Source organism: Astyanax mexicanus, chromosome 20 (genome assembly GCF_023375975.1).
Source record: "Astyanax mexicanus isolate ESR-SI-001 chromosome 20, AstMex3_surface, whole genome shotgun sequence".
Classification (NCBI taxonomy): domain Eukaryota; kingdom Metazoa; phylum Chordata; class Actinopteri; order Characiformes; family Acestrorhamphidae; genus Astyanax; species Astyanax mexicanus.
This window is the reverse complement of record NC_064427.1, coordinates 21057081-21075524: the sequence shown is the minus strand read 5'-3', so window position 1 is coordinate 21075524 and position 18444 is coordinate 21057081. Positions and strand designations below refer to the sequence as shown.

At 43.3% G+C, this 18444-nt stretch overlaps 1 protein-coding gene across 1 annotated transcript in view; it reads right to left on the bottom strand.

The window, feature by feature from the left end:
* The window catches only part of itga1 (integrin, alpha 1), a 91378-nt gene extending 73151 nt beyond the window's left edge, over nt 1-18227 (bottom strand). Inside the window, exon 1 of the mRNA XM_049469001.1 lies at nt 18138-18227. Coding sequence (XP_049324958.1) covers nt 18138-18171 — 34 coding nt within the window. The 5' untranslated portion in view covers nt 18172-18227. The remainder of the gene's footprint in view (nt 1-18137) is intronic.
* Nucleotides 18228-18444: the final 217 nt, after the last annotated feature.

The window sequence follows — 18444 nt, the reverse complement described above, 5'->3', positions numbered from 1 at the left end:
CTATCAACAACTAACCTGAAGACTTTCTGACTTCCCTTCGCATTGTGCCCAACGATGATCGACGATTCCTCCCTCTAAGCTACGTAAGCATGCGCGTGCGCTACGCAAATGGCGCAGCACACTGTATCCCACACCGTGGACATTTTGACTGCTGAAAGAGCAGCCCTTTCTCCAGAGAATGTGGACATTCTCATCTTCTTATAGAAAAGCTTGAAAATATAAAAATAACAGTTGTTTTGTCTAGCCTCAAATATATTAATAGTTTTGGTACCTTAAGGAGCATCTTTCTCTCAGATAAAGTTAATAATATATATCTTTGTTAAAGAAAAAAACTTCTCATTCTCAGGGACCGAAAAAGTCTTAAAGTCTTATTTTTCATGTTTAACTGTTATAGTAGGTGTCATGTCTTAGCCCTGTCTCATGTCTCTGTGTGTGTCCCACGTGACCTGTGCCCCTGTGTCTCAGTACTTTTCCATGTGTTTCTCATTTGTAGCTCCGCCCCTGCCCCAGGTGTTTCTAATTATAGTGTTTCCTGTTTCCTTATATAGCCCTCGTCTACCACTTTGTCTCCGTCGGTCTTTGCACTAACCCCTGTTGTTTGTCTCTCCGTGTCTCTTTGTTATTTCAAGCCTTAGCTCCGTGTTCCCTAGTTCCTTGTACATACCCCTGCTTAGTGTTTATTCCTAGTTTAGCTCCCTGTATATATTCCCTGTTTGTTTTTCATTATTATCATCACTCGTTTGTTATTGGTTATTTTGTGTTTCTTTGTTACATGTTTACTTGTTCCTCGTTTCCTTGTTTCTTTGTTATTTATTTAATAAATTATTTATTTATATCGCCCTTACCTGCACCTGTGTCCGCCTCCTCGTCTCCCTGCCTGGGTCAATCGTGACAGAAAGACCGACCACAACATGGACACAGCAGGTTCTGCGTGGACTGGCACCAGAATGGCGATTCGCCGTGCTCCTTGCGGGACCCCGGCGCAGGACACCTCGAGGCCTCAAGGACGCCGCAGGCCTCGGGGTAGGCGTTCTAAGGGGTCCCGCCAGCCGGAAGAAGACCCCTTTTCCGGGGAGGATTTTCTTGGGGGGGCGCTAAGGGCTGGTGCGGTTAGCCTCGGTGCCTCCGTGTACCCGAGGCTAAAGGAGCGGGATCCGTGGGACTTTCTCGGGTGCGCTCCCAGTAGCTCCGAGGACGAAGAGGAGCTCTACCCTGCACCAGTCCGTGCTCCGTTACCGTTTCCCCCAGGGGCGGTGCTCTACCCGGCTCTCGGCCGCACAGCTCCAGAGGCCGTCCCGACTCCCGTCCGATCCCCTGCAGCCAAGGTGCGCTCCTCACCGGCGGTTCCAGAGCTAGCTTCCCCGGTGGCTAAGGCGCTAGCATCCCCGGCGCCTCTCAAGCTAGCGTCTTCAGCGGCTAAGCCACGCTCCGTGACTTCTGTGACGGCTGTGAAACCGCGCCCCGAGATCCCCGCGGTAGCAGCCGAACCTCGCCCCGTGTTCCTCGCGGTAGCTGCCGAACCGTGCCCCGTGATTTCCGCGGTAGCAGCCGAGCCGCGCTACAGGACCTCCTACCCAGCGAGCAAGCCGCGAGCAGAGATTTTCCCCGCGCTTGACTCAGCCGGAGAGAGTAGAAATCCAGTCCGGGATTTTGCGGCAACCGCACTCTCAAGCCCCACAGCTGCAGCGCCAGCACCTCAGGCTGAGGAGCTGGTTTTCATGGCGGCTGCAGAGCTGGATTCCGCCGCTGCGATCCAGCCTCTCTCTAGGACTATCTCCGCGGCAACCCAGCCGTGCACTGGGACTGTTATGGAGACTTTTCCCGCACCGGTTTCTACCGGCGGCCCCGCGCTGCTTGCAGTGGACTTTACCGGCGAGGCTGCAGATCCAGTCCGGGTTTTCGTTTCTACCGCAGTCTCAAGCCCTGCTGCTGCTCCGCTGGATCTGCACACACCCAGCTCCGAAATTCTCTCGGCGGCCACGCCCATCTCCGAGGTGTCTTCGGCTGCTGAGCCACGCCCCCGGACTCCTGCCGTGTCTGCAGAAGCTGCTCCAGCCTCCGTCTCTGCAGAAGCTGCTCCAGCCTCCGTGTCTGCTGAAGCTGCTCAAGCCTCCGTCTCTGCTGAAGCTGCTCAAGCCTCCGTGTCTGCTGAAGCTGCTCAAGCCTCCGTGTCTGCTGAAGCTGCTGAAGCCTCCGTGTCTGCTGAAAATGCTCAAGCCTCCGTGTTTGCTCCAGCTGTTCAAGCCTTCAAGTCTGCTCCAGCTGTTCAAGCCTTCAAGTCTGCTCCAGCTGTTCAAGCCTTCAAGTCTGCTCCAGCTGTTCTAGTCTCAGTGTCTGCTCCAGCAGTTCCAGTCTCCGTGCCAGAGCCAGCTGCCCAAGTCTCCGTGCCAGAGCCAGCTGCCCAAGTCTCCGTGCCAGAGCCAGCTGCCCAAGTCTCCGTGCCAGAGCCAGCTGCCCAAGTCTCCGTGCCAGAGCCAGCTGCCCAAGTCTCCGTGCCAGAGCCAGCTGCCCAAGTCTCCGTGCCAGAGCCAGCTGCCCAAGTCTCCGTGCCAGAGCCAGCTGCCCAAGTCTCCGTGCCAGAGCCAGCTGCCCAAGTCTCCGTGCCAGAGCCAGCTGCCCAAGTCTCCGTGCCAGCGCCTGCTCCCGCTGCCAGAGTCGCCGCGCCGCCAGCACCTGCTCCCGCTGCCAGAGTCGCCGCGCCGCCAGCACCTGCTCCCGCTGCCAGAGTCGCCGCGCCGCCAGCACCAGCTCCCGCTGCCAGAGTCGCCGCGCCGCCAGCACCAGCTCCTGCTGCCAGTGTCACTACCCCGCCGGTTCCTGCTCCCAGAACTTTGTTTGGCCCCAGGGCCCATTTACCCAGGCAGGCACCGAGGCCCCCGGACTTTCATTCCAGTTATGTGCCCAGGCTATCCCCTCAGACTTTTGCCAGTCCTGGGCATCCACCCATGTTTTTGGTCCCTGTGTCTCTCCCTGTCTTGGTCCCCGTGTCTGTGTTTGTTCCTGTTCCTGTCCCTGGTCGTTTCTCCGTTCCCGTTCCAGTTACAGTGTTCGTTTCTGTCCCTGTTAATGTCCTCGTCCCTGTTCCCATGTCCAGTCCCGTCCAGTCTCCTGTTCAATCTCCGTCCCCTGTCCAGTGTCCTGTCCAGTCTCCGTCCACCGTCCAGTTCCCTGTCCAGTTCCCCGTCCAGTCTCCTGTCCAGTCTCCGTCCACCGTCCAGTTCCCTGTCCAGTCTCCGTTCCCCATACAGTCTCCGTCTCCTGTCCAGTTCCCCGTCCAGTCTCCGTCTCCTGTTCAGTTCCCCGTTCAGTCTCCCGTCCAGTCTCTGTCCTCTGTCCTGTCTCTGTTTCGGTCCCCGGTTTCGTCTCTTGTTTTCCCCGGCCTCTCCCCGCCGCCAGCCCCCGGGGTTCGTTTTTACGCGCCTCGGGAGCTGCGCGTTTAGGGGGAGGCTTCTGTCATGTCTTAGCCCTGTCTCATGTCTCTGTGTGTGTCCCACGTGACCTGTGCCCCTGTGTCTCAGTACTTTTCCATGTGTTTCTCATTTGTAGCTCCGCCCCTGCCCCAGGTGTTTCTAATTATAGTGTTTCCTGTTTCCTTATATAGCCCTCGTCTACCACTTTGTCTCCGTCGGTCTTTGCACTAACCCCTGTTGTTTGTCTCTCCGTGTCTCTTTGTTATTTCAAGCCTTAGCTCCGTGTTCCCTAGTTCCTTGTACATACCCCTGCTTAGTGTTTATTCCTAGTTTAGCTCCCTGTATATATTCCCTGTTTGTTTTTCATTATTATCATCACTCGTTTGTTATTGGTTATTTTGTGTTTCTTTGTTACATGTTTACTTGTTCCTCGTTTCCTTGTTTCTTTGTTATTTATTTAATAAATTATTTATTTATATCGCCCTTACCTGCACCTGTGTCCGCCTCCTCGTCTCCCTGCCTGGGTCAATCGTGACAGTAGGATAGAGTTCAGTTTGTTACAGCTTTAATTGTTCTGTTATTTTGTACATGACTGTTCCTGTATTTTTTTATTATTTATTTTGTTATGTTGCACATTGCTGTTTTAATAGTGCACACTGCTGTTACCAAAAAAGCCACTAGATGGCATTACATATATATCTTAATTAAATTATTTAAATTTGACCATTAGTACCTAATGTGGTGTATTATAGATCACTTGTATCACTTTGCATCACTTCAAGCCCACCTTTTGAAATACGATATTGTCAATTTGATTAATCGAACCAATAACTGACCATAGACTAATCTAAAACTGGTAAGGCCTCTCTGCTGTAAAAAAAAAAAAAAAAGAAAATCGAGAATCGAATCGAATTGTGACCATTAAATATAAATATCGAAATAAAATCGAATCGAGGATTTAGAGAATCGTGACACCCCTCTTTACTATGCTATGGAACATCAGGGGAACCTCAGCTCGGTGCACAAGTAGCAAAAATCCCTGACCTGTCTAACTAGTAATGGTTGTAATGTGTTGTATGTGTGTGTGTGTGTGTGTGTGTGTGTGTGTGTGTGTGTGTGTCGGATGTGTGTGTGTTTGTATAAGCTGTGTGGTTAACAGCCCCTGTTTAAGAGGTCACAGGCTCCTGACCGTGAGGTCATAACTTCAAGTAGTCCATCAAACCTTCCCCCACCACCTGACTGTTCACACAGTTCTGATAGAAAATTAGCCTTTTCCCTCCGTTTCACCGCATTACCTACAGTTCACTCTGTGATTCTGTAGTTCTGGACTCATCACAGAGAATGCATTTCAGCTCACTGTAAAAAGGATGTTATTACCATATTGCATTGTTCGCAATAAAATCATCAAAACTTTTAAAACACTAAAGAAATCCCTATATAAATATATTAGTATTAGTATGGTATATTAGTATTGTTTTGTTTAAACTGAACTTTAACATTTATTTTGCTGCAGTAGTATATTCTAGAAACATATAGAATAGTGGCAGTCCGTATTCATTTGTTTCTTAGCTGAAAGCAGCTGAACTTCTGAGTGGAGAATATATAAAATATAGTGTTCAATGGTACCAGTTTAATGGTACTGGAACGACCATCCCTGCTAAGTCTAATATATTCTTTCTAAAAACTGGGGTGTCGGACTATTTTCACAGGAGTTCTTCTTCTGGCTACGTCATGCGTCTTTACGTACTTACGTCACACCTACAGCCTGTAAAAGAGGATCCAGCTCAGTTTTACTGAACGCGAGCGGCTGGTGAAGCAATGGAGACTTCAGAAGAGGAAACTCAGAGCTCAGTACCTCATTCACTCATAATAAAACCAAAGAAATGAAGGAGTAAAGTTTCTGACTAAGCTGTCTCTCTCTCTCTCTCTCTCTCTCTCTCAAACCCGCCCAGTTTAAACTTATTCTTCCGCATGCTCTGTGCAGTTATCCACTCTCACCAGAGAGGGACCTAAATCCCACAAATCCCAAAACCTACATACATCACCCACCATACAACCCAAAACGCCCACTTAAGTTTGATTCCTTGGCGTTGATGCAGTAGCACCCTCCCATGGCCACCTTCAGCCTTTGAATTAAAACATATAGCAGTTTTAACACAAGCCTTCCAATACTATTGTAACAGAGAAATTAGTCCAAATATTTATGGGCTCTGTTTCCACACTTTCCCACCACTGAACCCCTCACTCACTGCTGTTGTCCATTTTTCCTTGTCCAATTAGAATGAAGTTGCATGAATTTTAATTGCTTATCAGACATTGCCATGAATCAGATATGTATCAGATTTCAATACAACATAAAAAGTAATTAAAATGTAATTAAAATGTCAGATTCAGTGTGTTTTTTGCTGTTTATAGTTTAACACACCTCAGTGTTGGCATCCAAATAAGGAATTTATAGCACTGAGGCGTAAAGGAAACACCATTAACACCCAGTAAAAGTGTGTTTGTGAAAACCCTGGCATATATCCAGACATTCAGGGGCATTTCCTTTTATTAAAACTAACAATGGCACTTGTTCCTAGATTACAACCGAAAGCAAAATCTAGAGTACAAACCTAAAAATAAAACAAACACACTTTAAAGGGTAAAATCACAAGAATACATATATAAACCATATGGATGTGCTCATTTATTTCATTGCTTCTTCTGAAATCAGAGATATCAAAAAGAATTTTTCCTGCTTTTGGTGGAGCAACTGTCTCTACTGTCCAGACAGTCCTATTCTTTTGGCAGTACTTATCTACTATAGGAAACAGGCAAGCAGTGTTTGGGTGCATTTGCAAATCTGTGTCAGCAATGGGTGACTGCATTCATCAGAAGGGATAATCACAACTGATAGACATACAGTAAAAGCAACTTAATGCACATAGACATATATTTATATATTGTCCAGCACTCTTCCCTCTTGCATGCACTGTGCAGTGTGACCCAACATTGTCTTGTCTCTTGGGGAGGTGCTAAGTTTATATGGGCAGCGCTAACATGCACACAATTCTTTGCTAATGTGCATAATATACGAAACCTACTTTTGCGAACTAGTCCATGGGTTTTTGACCAATTCTGATATGTTTAGTGTCAAACCACTTTTGACGTAACCAAAGCTATCAAACTGTTCTCAGAAACTATACAAACTTTGAAAGTTTGCAATTTTCATCTAAAGTTAATGTTCTAGTGGTGCACCAAAGGCAAGTGTGATGTGTATATTATTGTTGCTCCTATTAGCCAAACATTTTGAAACAAACTTTTTGCTTTTGACAGGTTAATTATTTATCAATCATGATGAAACTTGTAGGATATCTTTATCTGTAAATGCCCTAGTAAACTATATTGGCTATGATTGTCCTTTAGGGGGGCACCATACAATAAAATAGTATATTAAGTATATCTAATTTTACAAGATATTAGGCCACATGAAGCTGTTGGTCTGTTTTATGCAGTGCACTAGCCTTTGCAACTTGGCAATTATGTGTCTGTTGAAATAATGTGTAGTGTGCAAAAATTGGACTTCATTTTTTCTAATTTGATTTATTTCTATTATTTAAGCTAAAGATTCGAGACAGAATCAGATAACTGAGTCAGAAACAATGTAGAGTTATTGTTTGGTGCTGATCTGTGCAGATTTCAGCTGGTTGCAGCAATGCAAACACAGCTCACAATGCAAAAGCGTGACTTCCTGTGAGCAACACTGACATCATTATCATTTCCTATAAACATTGTCCTGTTTTTGATAAAATGCAAAAAGATAAAAGCACTGCAGTTCATTTCCTGTCTGCTGACGACTGATTAGAGATGTTGCATTAATAACGTTAGGGCTAAACTGACGTGCCTGTGCATCTACATAACCTCCAATCATCACTGATTAATAATCTCAGAGACCCTGTAGATCTTTTAAGTCTGGATAGAGCTTCAGGTCTGCGTTACATTGTATTCTGCACATGGATATTTTATGTAGTTTAAAAGGTTCAAGTAGAACGAGCTTTGGGTCATCTTTTCGTATTCCACTACCAAAGTTGTCCACCAATTTTGACATCGATTAGACTGATTTTTCTCCAGATAACCTCTGAAGAATTTTATTTTGACTTGTGCCAAACAAAATAGGTGTGTGAAGCTACCTCTACCATGTTTGGATGATGTACTTGATCCTGGCTAGCTTTAACTGTAAGATGTAGATGACGAAACTACCTCCACCACGTTTGGAATCCTGGCTAGCTCTCACTGTAAAATATATTTGATGAAGCTACCTCCATCATGTTTTGAGGCTGTACTTTATTCAGGCTAGCTCTCACTGTAGATGATGAAGATGATAAAACTACCTCCACCATGTTTAAAGGCTGTACTTTATCCTGGATAGCTCTCACTGTGAGATATATATGACGAAGCTACCTCCACCATGTTTGGAAGCTGTACTTTATCCTGGCTAGCTCTCACTGCGATATGTAGATGATGACACTACCTCCACCATGTTTTAAAGCTGTACTTTATCCAGGCTAGCTCTCACTGTAGACGATGAAGATGATGAAACTACCTCCACCATGTTTGGAAGCTGTACTTTATCCTGGATAGCTCTCACTGTGAGATATATATGACAAAGCTACCTCCACCATGTTTGGAAGTTACTTTATCCTGGCTAGCTCTCACTGTGAGTAGTAGATAATATAACTACCTCCACCATGTTTGGAAGATGTACTTTATCCTGGCTAGCTCTCACTGTGAGTAGTAGATAATATAACTACCTCCACCATGTTTGGAAGATGTACTTTATCCTGGATAGATTTTACTGTGATATGCAGATGATATAACTACCTCCACCTTGTTTGGAAGCTGTACTTTATCCTGGCTAGCTCTCACTGTGAGATGTAGATGATGACACTACCTCCACCATGTTTTAAAGCTGTACTTTATCCTAGCAAACTCTCAATAGAAGTTAAAAGTCATCTAAGTGGTTCATAAAACTACCTCAGCCATGTTTAGAGGCTGAACTTTATTCTGGCTAGCTCTCACTGTGAGATGTATATGATGAAGCTACCTCCACCATGTTTGGAGGCTGGTCTTTATCCTGGCAAACTCTCTCTGGAAGTTGTTCAAATTGATCTCCTTCGAAATGTTGCTCTATTGTGCCACCTAGAGGAGGTTCTTTTCATACAGCAGTGAATTATGTGATAAAGACGCCTACAATAAAAAAAAAACATGTACGTACATTCTCATGGTACAGAAGTTGTCTTTAAGGGTTATCTGAAGAAATATTTGTCCGACTGGTGTGAAAATTGGTGGAAAACGTTGTTACTGGAATACGAGAAGATGACACAAAGCTTGTTGTACTTGAACCTTTTGAACTACAAAAATTATCCATGTTTTTTTGTACCCATTGTACCCCACTCAGAAGTTGTGAAGGAAGCTGAAGAGATCTTTCGCTGCTCTTAAACTCTGGTATGTACTGAATGGAAAGTTCAGCTTGTGCCATATCTGATTTTCGCTGATGCTCGCTGGTTCCCGTGTTGCCCGTGAGAACGCCAGCGTCCTGCTGGAGTCTCCAGCCCAGCTGTGGACTGGTCTGCATTCTGTATTGGTCAAAAACCAACCGGCCATATTTTCACAGGCTGGACAGGCCGTTGGCTCCCACCACCCCCCTCCCAGCAGGCTGGAGAGATGTTTAAAATACTTTGGAAGCTACCAGTGATCAAGCAGTCACGGTCAAAATAACAACTGTCCGATTGTTATCACAACAGACGTCCGGATCGCCGCGCGGTTATGTATCATATTAAAACGTAAATGTTATTATAGCCCCACCGACTGTTTGCGCTGTTAAGTTGCTGCGAGGCCTGGAAACAAAGCCCTGACAGATATCTACACTGGAGTCCAACCAGACCAGCAATTTAGCCCATTAGAACCACAGAGGAGCCCCAGAGCAGCATGTGGATCCCCTGCTGGATCACAATCAGATGTGTTTTAGTCGCTCAGTATAAACATACCCGTACAGAATAATGACAAAAGTGGAGTTTATCATAGTACATTACCCCTGCTATCATCTACCATACAAAGAACCTGAAGAACAATAACACTCAACTCACACCTTCTCAACTTCTGGAAATAATCTGCTCTCAAATCAACACTTCTTGAGGTGCAGGACTAAATTTTAATCCAGTGGGAGTGTGGAAACGAGACATTATACAGTCACATGAAAAAGTTTGGTGTTTGCAGCAGCCATTTCAGTTTGATATATCTAATAACTGATGGACACAGTAATATTTCAGGATTAAAATGAGGTTTATTGTACTAACAGAAAATGTGCAATATGCATTAAACCAAAATTTGACCGGTGCAAAAGTATGGGCACCCTTATCATTTTATTGATTTGAATACTCCTAACTACTTTTTACTGACTTACTGAAGCACAAAATTGGTTTGGTAACCTCATTGAGCTTTGAACTTCATAACCAGGTGTCATAACCAATTGCAAGTTGTTCTCCTATTTGAATCTCCTCTGAAGAGTGGCATCATGGGCTCATCAAAACAACTCTCAAATGATCTAAAAACAAAGATTGTTCAACATAGTTGTTCAGGGGAAGGATACAAAAAGTTATCTCAGAGATTTAACCTGTCAGTTTCCACTGTGAGGAACATGGTAAGGAAATGGAAGACCACAGGGACAGTTCTTGTTAAGCTCAGAAGTGGCAGGCCAAGAAAAATATCAGAAAGGCAGAGAAGAAGAATGGTGAGAACAGTCAAGGACAATCCACAGACCACCTCCAAAGAGCTGCAGCATCATCTTGTGTCACTGTGCATCGGTCAATAATACAGCGCACTTTGCACAAGGAGAAGCTGTATGGGAGAGTGATGCAAAAGGAGCCATTTCTGCAAGCACGCCACAAACAGAGTCTCCTGAGGTATGCAACCTAGCACTGGGTAAAATATTGACATTTTAAAAAATATATCAATATATTTTCATATTTTTTCAGGTATAAGAAGAGACAATATTGTTTCTATATCGATAATATATACTATATTTGGTTCTAATTAACTTCTAATTTGTTTTATAGAAAATGAAAAAAAAAGTAAAACTTAAACTGCACTTTTTATTTACCTTTTTTACTTACTTACTTTTTTTCTTAAAGGAGCATTAAACCCCACTGTTTTAGCTGATTCCACCCTTAGCTGAAACATGAAAAAGGCAAACAAAAATTTGAGGTATAGTTTTGGAGTTGCATTGGGTGATGTATGGGTTTAGGGGTGGGGCAGAAGGTAGAGGTGATTGGGCCAAGGGGGCGGTATTATTGATTGACTGATCTGCATATTGTGATGTGTCTGCGTACCGAAGTAAACTGAAACATCATCCTCGCCTATAGCATAGTTGAACCTGAGAGGGCGCTGCAGAGGCGGAAATTACCACAATAAAAGCGTTTTTTTCCAGTTTAGGTTCAGGGTTTAGTGTCTCTTTAAGAACTTTGATGCTCTTTTTCCCAAAGCATACTGCATTTTTAGGCTACATAAAGTGTAAAAAACTAATTTTACTTGAAGAATCTGTTGTTTATAATTAATAAGTATAATTAATTGATTAAATTTAATTACCTTTCAGTTGTTTTTTGATAAACATGCTGCTAGAACTACGTGTCTACTCAATTATACAGAATATCCAGGCAGTGAATGATAAAAGTGCCTGTATAAAATCTGGAACATGCAGTTTTGTTTCAGTAGTGTCTTTTTGTTATAAACTTATGGGATTAAAAAATACTGATATATTGTTTTTAAACACCCTTAGCAAGTTAGTCCAGGTAGCTGCGCCATTAAAATAGCAATCTGCCAAAGTCAGAGCGCACCTGGCTCTTAAAGGGAATGATCAGTAAGTGGCACACTGATTGGTTTATTTCACGTTATGCCCAAAATAAACCACACCCATGATTAATTAAGAGAATTAGTAGATGACTTTTGTGCATTGACACCTGCACAAGGTGTACTTTCCTCGTCGTTACGATAGCAAAGCTGCATGGTGGACAGTTGACGGCTCACCTAAAGATCACTAATATAGGGCTCTTAATGTTTTTGATTATGTTATTTATTTATACCTCAGTCACGCAAAAAAATACTTTGATATAGGGCTGCAATTAATAATTATTTGGATAGTCAATTAATGGGTTCGATCATTTTTAAGATAGATTTGACCAGATATTGTTCAGATTTGATATATTGCATAGAACGCAATTCACAGTAGACTCAACTTATCAATTATTGTATTAGTTGCCAAATATTTTAATAATCAATTGTAATCGATTAGTGTGCGATTTACAGTGAAACTGCCACAAACTTGAAACAACAAGAACCAGTTCCAGAATTCACCAGCTCACGAAATGATCTGCTCTTAATAAAACACAACAATAAAAGTGGCCCAATTACGGAGCCCTGAGTCACTCCTCGTCCCTCGTTCTCATTATGTGGTGTAATTACGATTGGGGGCGTTTCCTCTGGAGACCTGGAGCCCATCAGCCGGGACAGGAATGCCTTTTATAACTGTCCAAGTATGAAGAGATAGTTCAGCTCAAGGTCTTCTCAGAGATTTCGGAAAATCTGCCAGGGCTTGGTGCAGATTTATGAGTGAAGAACTCGTCTTCATGTCGGACTCAGAGCCGAGGAGAGGGAGTGGCGAGCTGCCACACTACCCGCCCTCGCTCGCCCCGTCCTGCTGCTATTTCTGGACCGCATTATGAAATTAGCTGTTAAAAAAAGAGGCTGGGACGAATCTCCTGAGATAAATGGAAACACAAGACGAAGAATAATCAATTAAAAAGAGTGGAGGAGTGGAAGTAAGTGGGTGAGTTCAATGAGTCCAGGTTTAAGGAGCGATAAATTCAGAGGAAAGTAGGATAAAGCGGGGCTTACGGGCCGAGCCGAGCCACTGTGAGCCCTTAATTCAACTATTTTAATCAAATGGGAGCTGCATTCCCTCTCGGAGACAGGAATGCTCAGTTATCAGAGTCTGGAGATAAACACAGCGCACACAGGACAGATGTACGACCACACCGGCTATCTAAACTACACCACGTACGCATTCACTCAACCATCAGGGGCCCTCAGGGGCCTGTGATGTTTAACCGCGGGCTGTATGTTTCTGAGCCAATGTAAACCTCTACACGAGCCAAAGGAAACAAGTGTTTAGTGTGATACTGCTAAACAGTTCCTGTACACTCCTCCACAGTTTCACTCAAATCAACTCAAATTAACCCAAAATTAGCTGAGCCAATGATCCCACCCACTCACTACGACTCCACCTATCAATCACTTTCAGTACAACCACCAGTTGAGCTTGTTAGGGATGAGTTTGAGCTGGTTTAGGATTAGTTTAAGTTGGTTTGGGATGAGTTTGAGCTGGTTTGGGTGAGTTTAGGATGAGTTTGGGCTGGTTTGGGATGAGTTTGGGATTAGGGTTTGGGATGAGTTTGAGTTGGTTTGGAATGTGTTTGGGATGAGTTTGAGCTGGTTTAGGATGTGTTTGGGATTAGTTTGAGCTGGTATGATGAGTTTGAGATAAGTTTAAGCTGGTTTGGGATGAGTTTGAGATGAGTTTGAGTTGGTTTGTGATGAGTTTGAGCTGGTAGGATGAGTTTGAGATGAGTTTGAGCTGGTTTGGTATGAGTTTGAGCTGGTTTGGGATGAGTTTGAGATGAGTTTGAGCTGGTTTGTGATGAGTTTGAGCTGGTAGGATGAGTTTGAGATGAGTTTGAGCTGGTTTGGTATGAGTTTGAGCTGGTTTGGGATGAGTTTGAGATGAGTTTGAGCTGGTTTGGGATGTGTTTGAGCTGGTTTGGGATAAGTTTGAGCTGGTAGGATGAGATTGAGATGAGTTTGAGTTGGTTTGGGATGGGTTTGAGCTGGTTTGGGATGAGTTAGAGCTGGTAGTATGAGTTTGAGATGAGTTTGAACTGGTTTAGGATGAGTTTGAGCTGGTTTGGGATGAGTTAGAGCTGGTTTAGGGTGAGTTTGATCTAGAATGATTTGGGATGAGTTTGAGATAATCTGGGATGAGTCTGAGCTACAATGGGATTGTTTGAGCTGGTTTGTGATGAGTTTGAGCTGGTAGGATGAGTTTGAGATGAGTTTGAGCTGGTTTGGTATGACTTTGAGCTGGTAGGGTGAGTTTGAGCTGACTTGGGATGAGTTTGAGCTGATTTGGGATGAGTTTGAGCTGATTTAGGATGAGTTTGGGATGGGTTTGTCCTGGTTTGGCCTGAGTTTGGGGTAAGTTTGAGCTGGTTTGGGGTGGGTTTGGGCTGGTTTGGGATGAGTTTGAACTGGGTTGGAATGAGTTTGAACTAGAATGATTTGGGATGAATTTGAGATAATCTGGGATGAGTCTGAGCAACAATGGGATGGTTTGAGCTAGTTTGTGATGAGTTTGAGCTGGTAGGATGAGTTTGAGATAAGTTTGAGCTGGTTTGGGATGAGTTTGAGCTGGTTTGGGATGAGTTTGAGCTGGTAGGATGATTTTGAGCTGGTTTGGGATGAGTTTGAGCTGATTTGGGATGAGTTTGAGCTGATTTCGGATAAGTTTGGGATGGGTTTGACCTGGTTTGTAATGAATTTGGGGTGAGTTTGAGCTGGTTAGGGGTGAGTTTGAGCTGGTTTGGAATTAGTTTGAGCTGGTTTAGAATGAGTTTGAACTAGAATGATTTGGGATGAGTTTGAGATAATCTGGGATGATTCTGAGCTACAATGGGATGATTTGAGCTGGTTTGGGATAAGTTTGAGATGGATTGGGATGATAGATAAAGTAAAATAAATCTAAATCTAAAGAATAAAACATATTCTGCTTCATTTAACTCTTTATTTTTTATGTGTTCATATGTAGATTCAATATTAATCTACAATAAAATTAAAATAATAGAAATAAAGAAAACGCTTTTGACTGGTACCGTATGTGCATGACTGTTTTCGGTTGGCCTTTAATCCATTTATGAGAACAGCGAAAACCACAACACTTAAAAATGCACCAACATAAAACCACAGCGGTAAACTTTCGAGTTCGAGTGTTAACCCCGCGTTAGAGAGAGGTGTTAACTTTGCTTTCGCTCTGTGAGACTTCCTGTCAATAAAAAAGCCCACATATGAAGCACTAAAGACCCCCCATAAGATTTGCAGAAAATGAGAAATGGCTGAAATAACAAAAAAGATGCAGAGCTTTCTCAAATAATGCAAAGACAAAAACAAGTTCATATTCATAAAGTTTTAAGAGTTCAGAAATCAATATTTGGTGGAATAACCCTGGTTTTTAATCACAGTTTTCATGCATCTTGACATCATGTTCTCCTCCACCAGTCTTACACACTGCTTTTGGATAACTTAATGCCTTTACGCCTGGTGCAAAAATTCAAGCAGTTCAGTTTGGTTTGATGGTTTGTAATCGTCCATCTTCCTCTTGATTTTATTCCAGAGGTTTTTAATTCGGTAAAATTAAAGAAATTTATCATTTTTAAGTGCTCTCTTATTTGTTTTTAGAGCTGTATGTATAATTAAGCTATGGGTGAAGAGAATAAGCATCCATTCACCATCAATCCAATCCGTCTACTTAAAAGCTGACAGATGGGTAAAATGCGTGACCATGCCGCGTGTGCTGCAGGTCTTTCAGCCGTCCCGAAACTTTAGTTCACTTGTCTCACGCAGGCTGATTGAAGCCAGATGTTAGCTCTCTGGTTTTAAACCAGAAACACCTGTATGCCCATCTCCACCGGGACTTTAAACAGCGGCACGGCCTCCGATCCATCTGGGCTTTGGTGGACTGGACACCAGTTTTCCCAGCAGCCTCCACATGCTCCACATACCCTCTCAACCCCCATTAAAGCCCAGAGAACCGCCTCCCCCAGCAGAAGGTCCACCGCAACATAGAGATCATGTTACTGATACTGTGATACTGATTAGGGAACTAAATCCAGGTGATATAAGCCTCTGTTTAAAGTGTGTTACTGTGACACGACCATATTCAATATAGGAGACCACGCCCACATATCCCACAGCTGGGGTTTGGCAAATTTCAATGGACCCAATATACCAATTCCTGTCCCATGATTTTTTGACAAGTCAGTGTAGACAAATCAGGCATAACATTATGACCACCTCCCTGTTTCTACACCAGTTCTCCATGTTTTCATCTGCAACGATCATCTACTTAGCTCTGTGGTTCTGCATGTTTCCCTCTCTCTCATTATGTGTCTCTCTCTTTCTGTATTTCTTTTTGTCTCTGTCTGTCTTTCTTTTTGTCTCTGTCTGTCTTTCTTCATCTCTCTCTGTCTTTCTTTATGTCTCTCTCTCTCTTTATGTCTCTCTTTCTTTGTCTCTCCTTCTTTATGTCTCTCTCTTTCTTTGTCTCTCCTTCTTTATGTCTCTCTCTTTCTTTATATCTCTCTCTTTTTTGTATGTCTCTCTGTCTCTTTCTTTATCTCTTTCTCTTTCTCTTTTTCTTTATCTCTCTCTCTCTATGTCTCTCTCCTTTTCTTCATGTCTCTTTCTCTTTCTTTATGTCTCTCTCTTTCTTTGTCTCTCCTTCTTTATGTGTCTCTTTCTTTATAGCTCTCTCTTTTTTGTATATCTCTCCCTCTTTCTTTATCTCTTTCTCTTTTTCTTTCTCTCTCTCTCTATTTCTTTATGTCACTCTATTCCTTTATTTATGTCTCTCTATCTCTGTCTCTCTCTTTCTTACTGTTTCTCACTCACTGTTCTGTCTTTCTTTCTCTTTCTCTCTCTCTCTTTCTCTCTCTCTCTCCCTTTGAATCTCTCTCTTTTTCTACCTCTGTTTATGTCTCTCTCTTTCTTGCCTTTTCTCACACTCACTGTTCTGTCTCAGTCACTGTTTCTGTCTCTATCTTTCTGTCTCGCTCTCGCTTTCTCATTTTTTATATCTCTCTCTCATTCTCAATCTTTCATGCTCTCACTCTCTCTCCTTTCTTTTTGCCTTTCTCTCGTTTTATGTCTCCCTCTCTTTGTTTCTCCCTTTCTTGCTTTTCCTCTCACTCACAGTTCTGTCGATTCTCTCTCTCTCTCTCTCTCTCTCTCTCTCTCTCTGTGGGTTGACCATGTGATGAAAGCGTGTGACCCTTGTTAGTGAATTGAGTTAGATGCAGCTGGAGATCACACACACACACACCCACACACACACACACACACACACACACACGCACGCACGCACACACACACACGCACACACACACACACGCACACACCCACACACACACACGCACGCACACACACACGCACACACACACACACATGCACACACACACGCACAAACACACACACGCACACACACATCGTAAGGTCAGACAGGGCTTTAAGCTACTTCATTTCATACACACTTCACAGCGTCACATGGAGCGACTTAACTCACACCAACAGCTTCTCCTGCAGGAGCTTCAAAAATCAGCTACTGTCCACCTGTCCCACTTGTCCTACTGTCTCTCTGTCCACCTTTCTATCTGTCCCACTGTCTACCTCTCCCACTGTCTACCTGTCCCACTGTCTACCTCTCCCACTGTCTACCTGTCCCACTGTCTGCCTGTTCCAATAACGTAAAGACAGACAGTCCATAACACGGACCATCTATATATATATATATATATATATATATAAGAGACCACTTAAGTTTCTGAATCAGTTTCTCTGATTTTGCTATTTATAAGTGTATGTTTGAGTAAAATTAACAATGCTGTTGCATGCTATAAACTAAAATATAAACATATTTTCATTTAGAGCATTTATTTATTTGCAGAAAATGAGAAATGGCTGAAATAACATAAAAGATGTAGAGCGTTCAGACCTCAAATAATGCAAAAAAAAAAAACAATTCATATTCATAAAGTGTTAAGAGTTCAGAAATCAATATTTGGTGGAATAACCCTGATTTTAATCACAGTTTTCATGCATATTGGCATCATGTTCTCCTCCACCAGTCTTACACACTGCTTTAAAACATGTTATTTGACATTGCAAAAAGGGGCAACTCTTGTCCTTCCTTTACTGGGGTGGTCCTGATGAGTGCCAGTTTTATCATTATTACTTTATTGATGCTCTTTGCGACTGCATACAGATACTTTTAAAGTTCATGAAATTTTTCAGATTGACTGACATTTTTTTATACAATTATTTAAGTGGTTCTTCCAATAATCTGGATTAGAATGTTACTCAAATAAAGCTATTTACTGTATACCAACTCTACCTCTTCACTATTTTACAACTAGTATCTTCCAGTATCTGGAACTGGATCTGAACATGGTTCCAGATCATAGACTGACATTACATCCTTTTCACTGGCATAGAAACTGCAAACTCAACTCAACTCCAGCTGAGTTACAGGAACATGAACATGACAGTTAAAGCAAACCCTCACACACACACACACACACACACACACACACACACACACACACACACTTCAAGAGGAGTGTTTCAGACAAGGCTGCAAACACTTGTATTTCACTTGTCTGCAAGCAAACATCTCAAAACGCACGAGCTAAATCCATACACACACTTAACTCCACACACACTCGACACTCACGCGCGCGCACTTACCCACCCTCCATCATCAATAATCCATCAGCGCTGCAGAGCGCGCGCCCTCCCCAACGCACCGCGCACCCGCAACCTCCCCGCGCTTTAGCGTTACCGCAATACCGCATTACCGCAACTTACCGATCAGAGCCGCGGCGGAGAACCACTGCAACATCCTGCCCAGAACCGGAGCTCTCCAGCGCTGCTCGAGCTAATACTCCTCACTCTCGAGCTCTGCTGAACCCAGTCCCGCCCCCTCCAGCCCACCAGTTCAGCCCAGCCCCCTGATCAACACACTCCCAGTAAAGAGTTCCAGCAGCACAAGATCAAACATTCAACATCAAACGATTACATCCCACAATAATAATAATAATAATAATAATAATAATAATAATAAATGTACACAAAATAATTACTTTGAAATCTGCTGTATAATGTCTGGTGCACT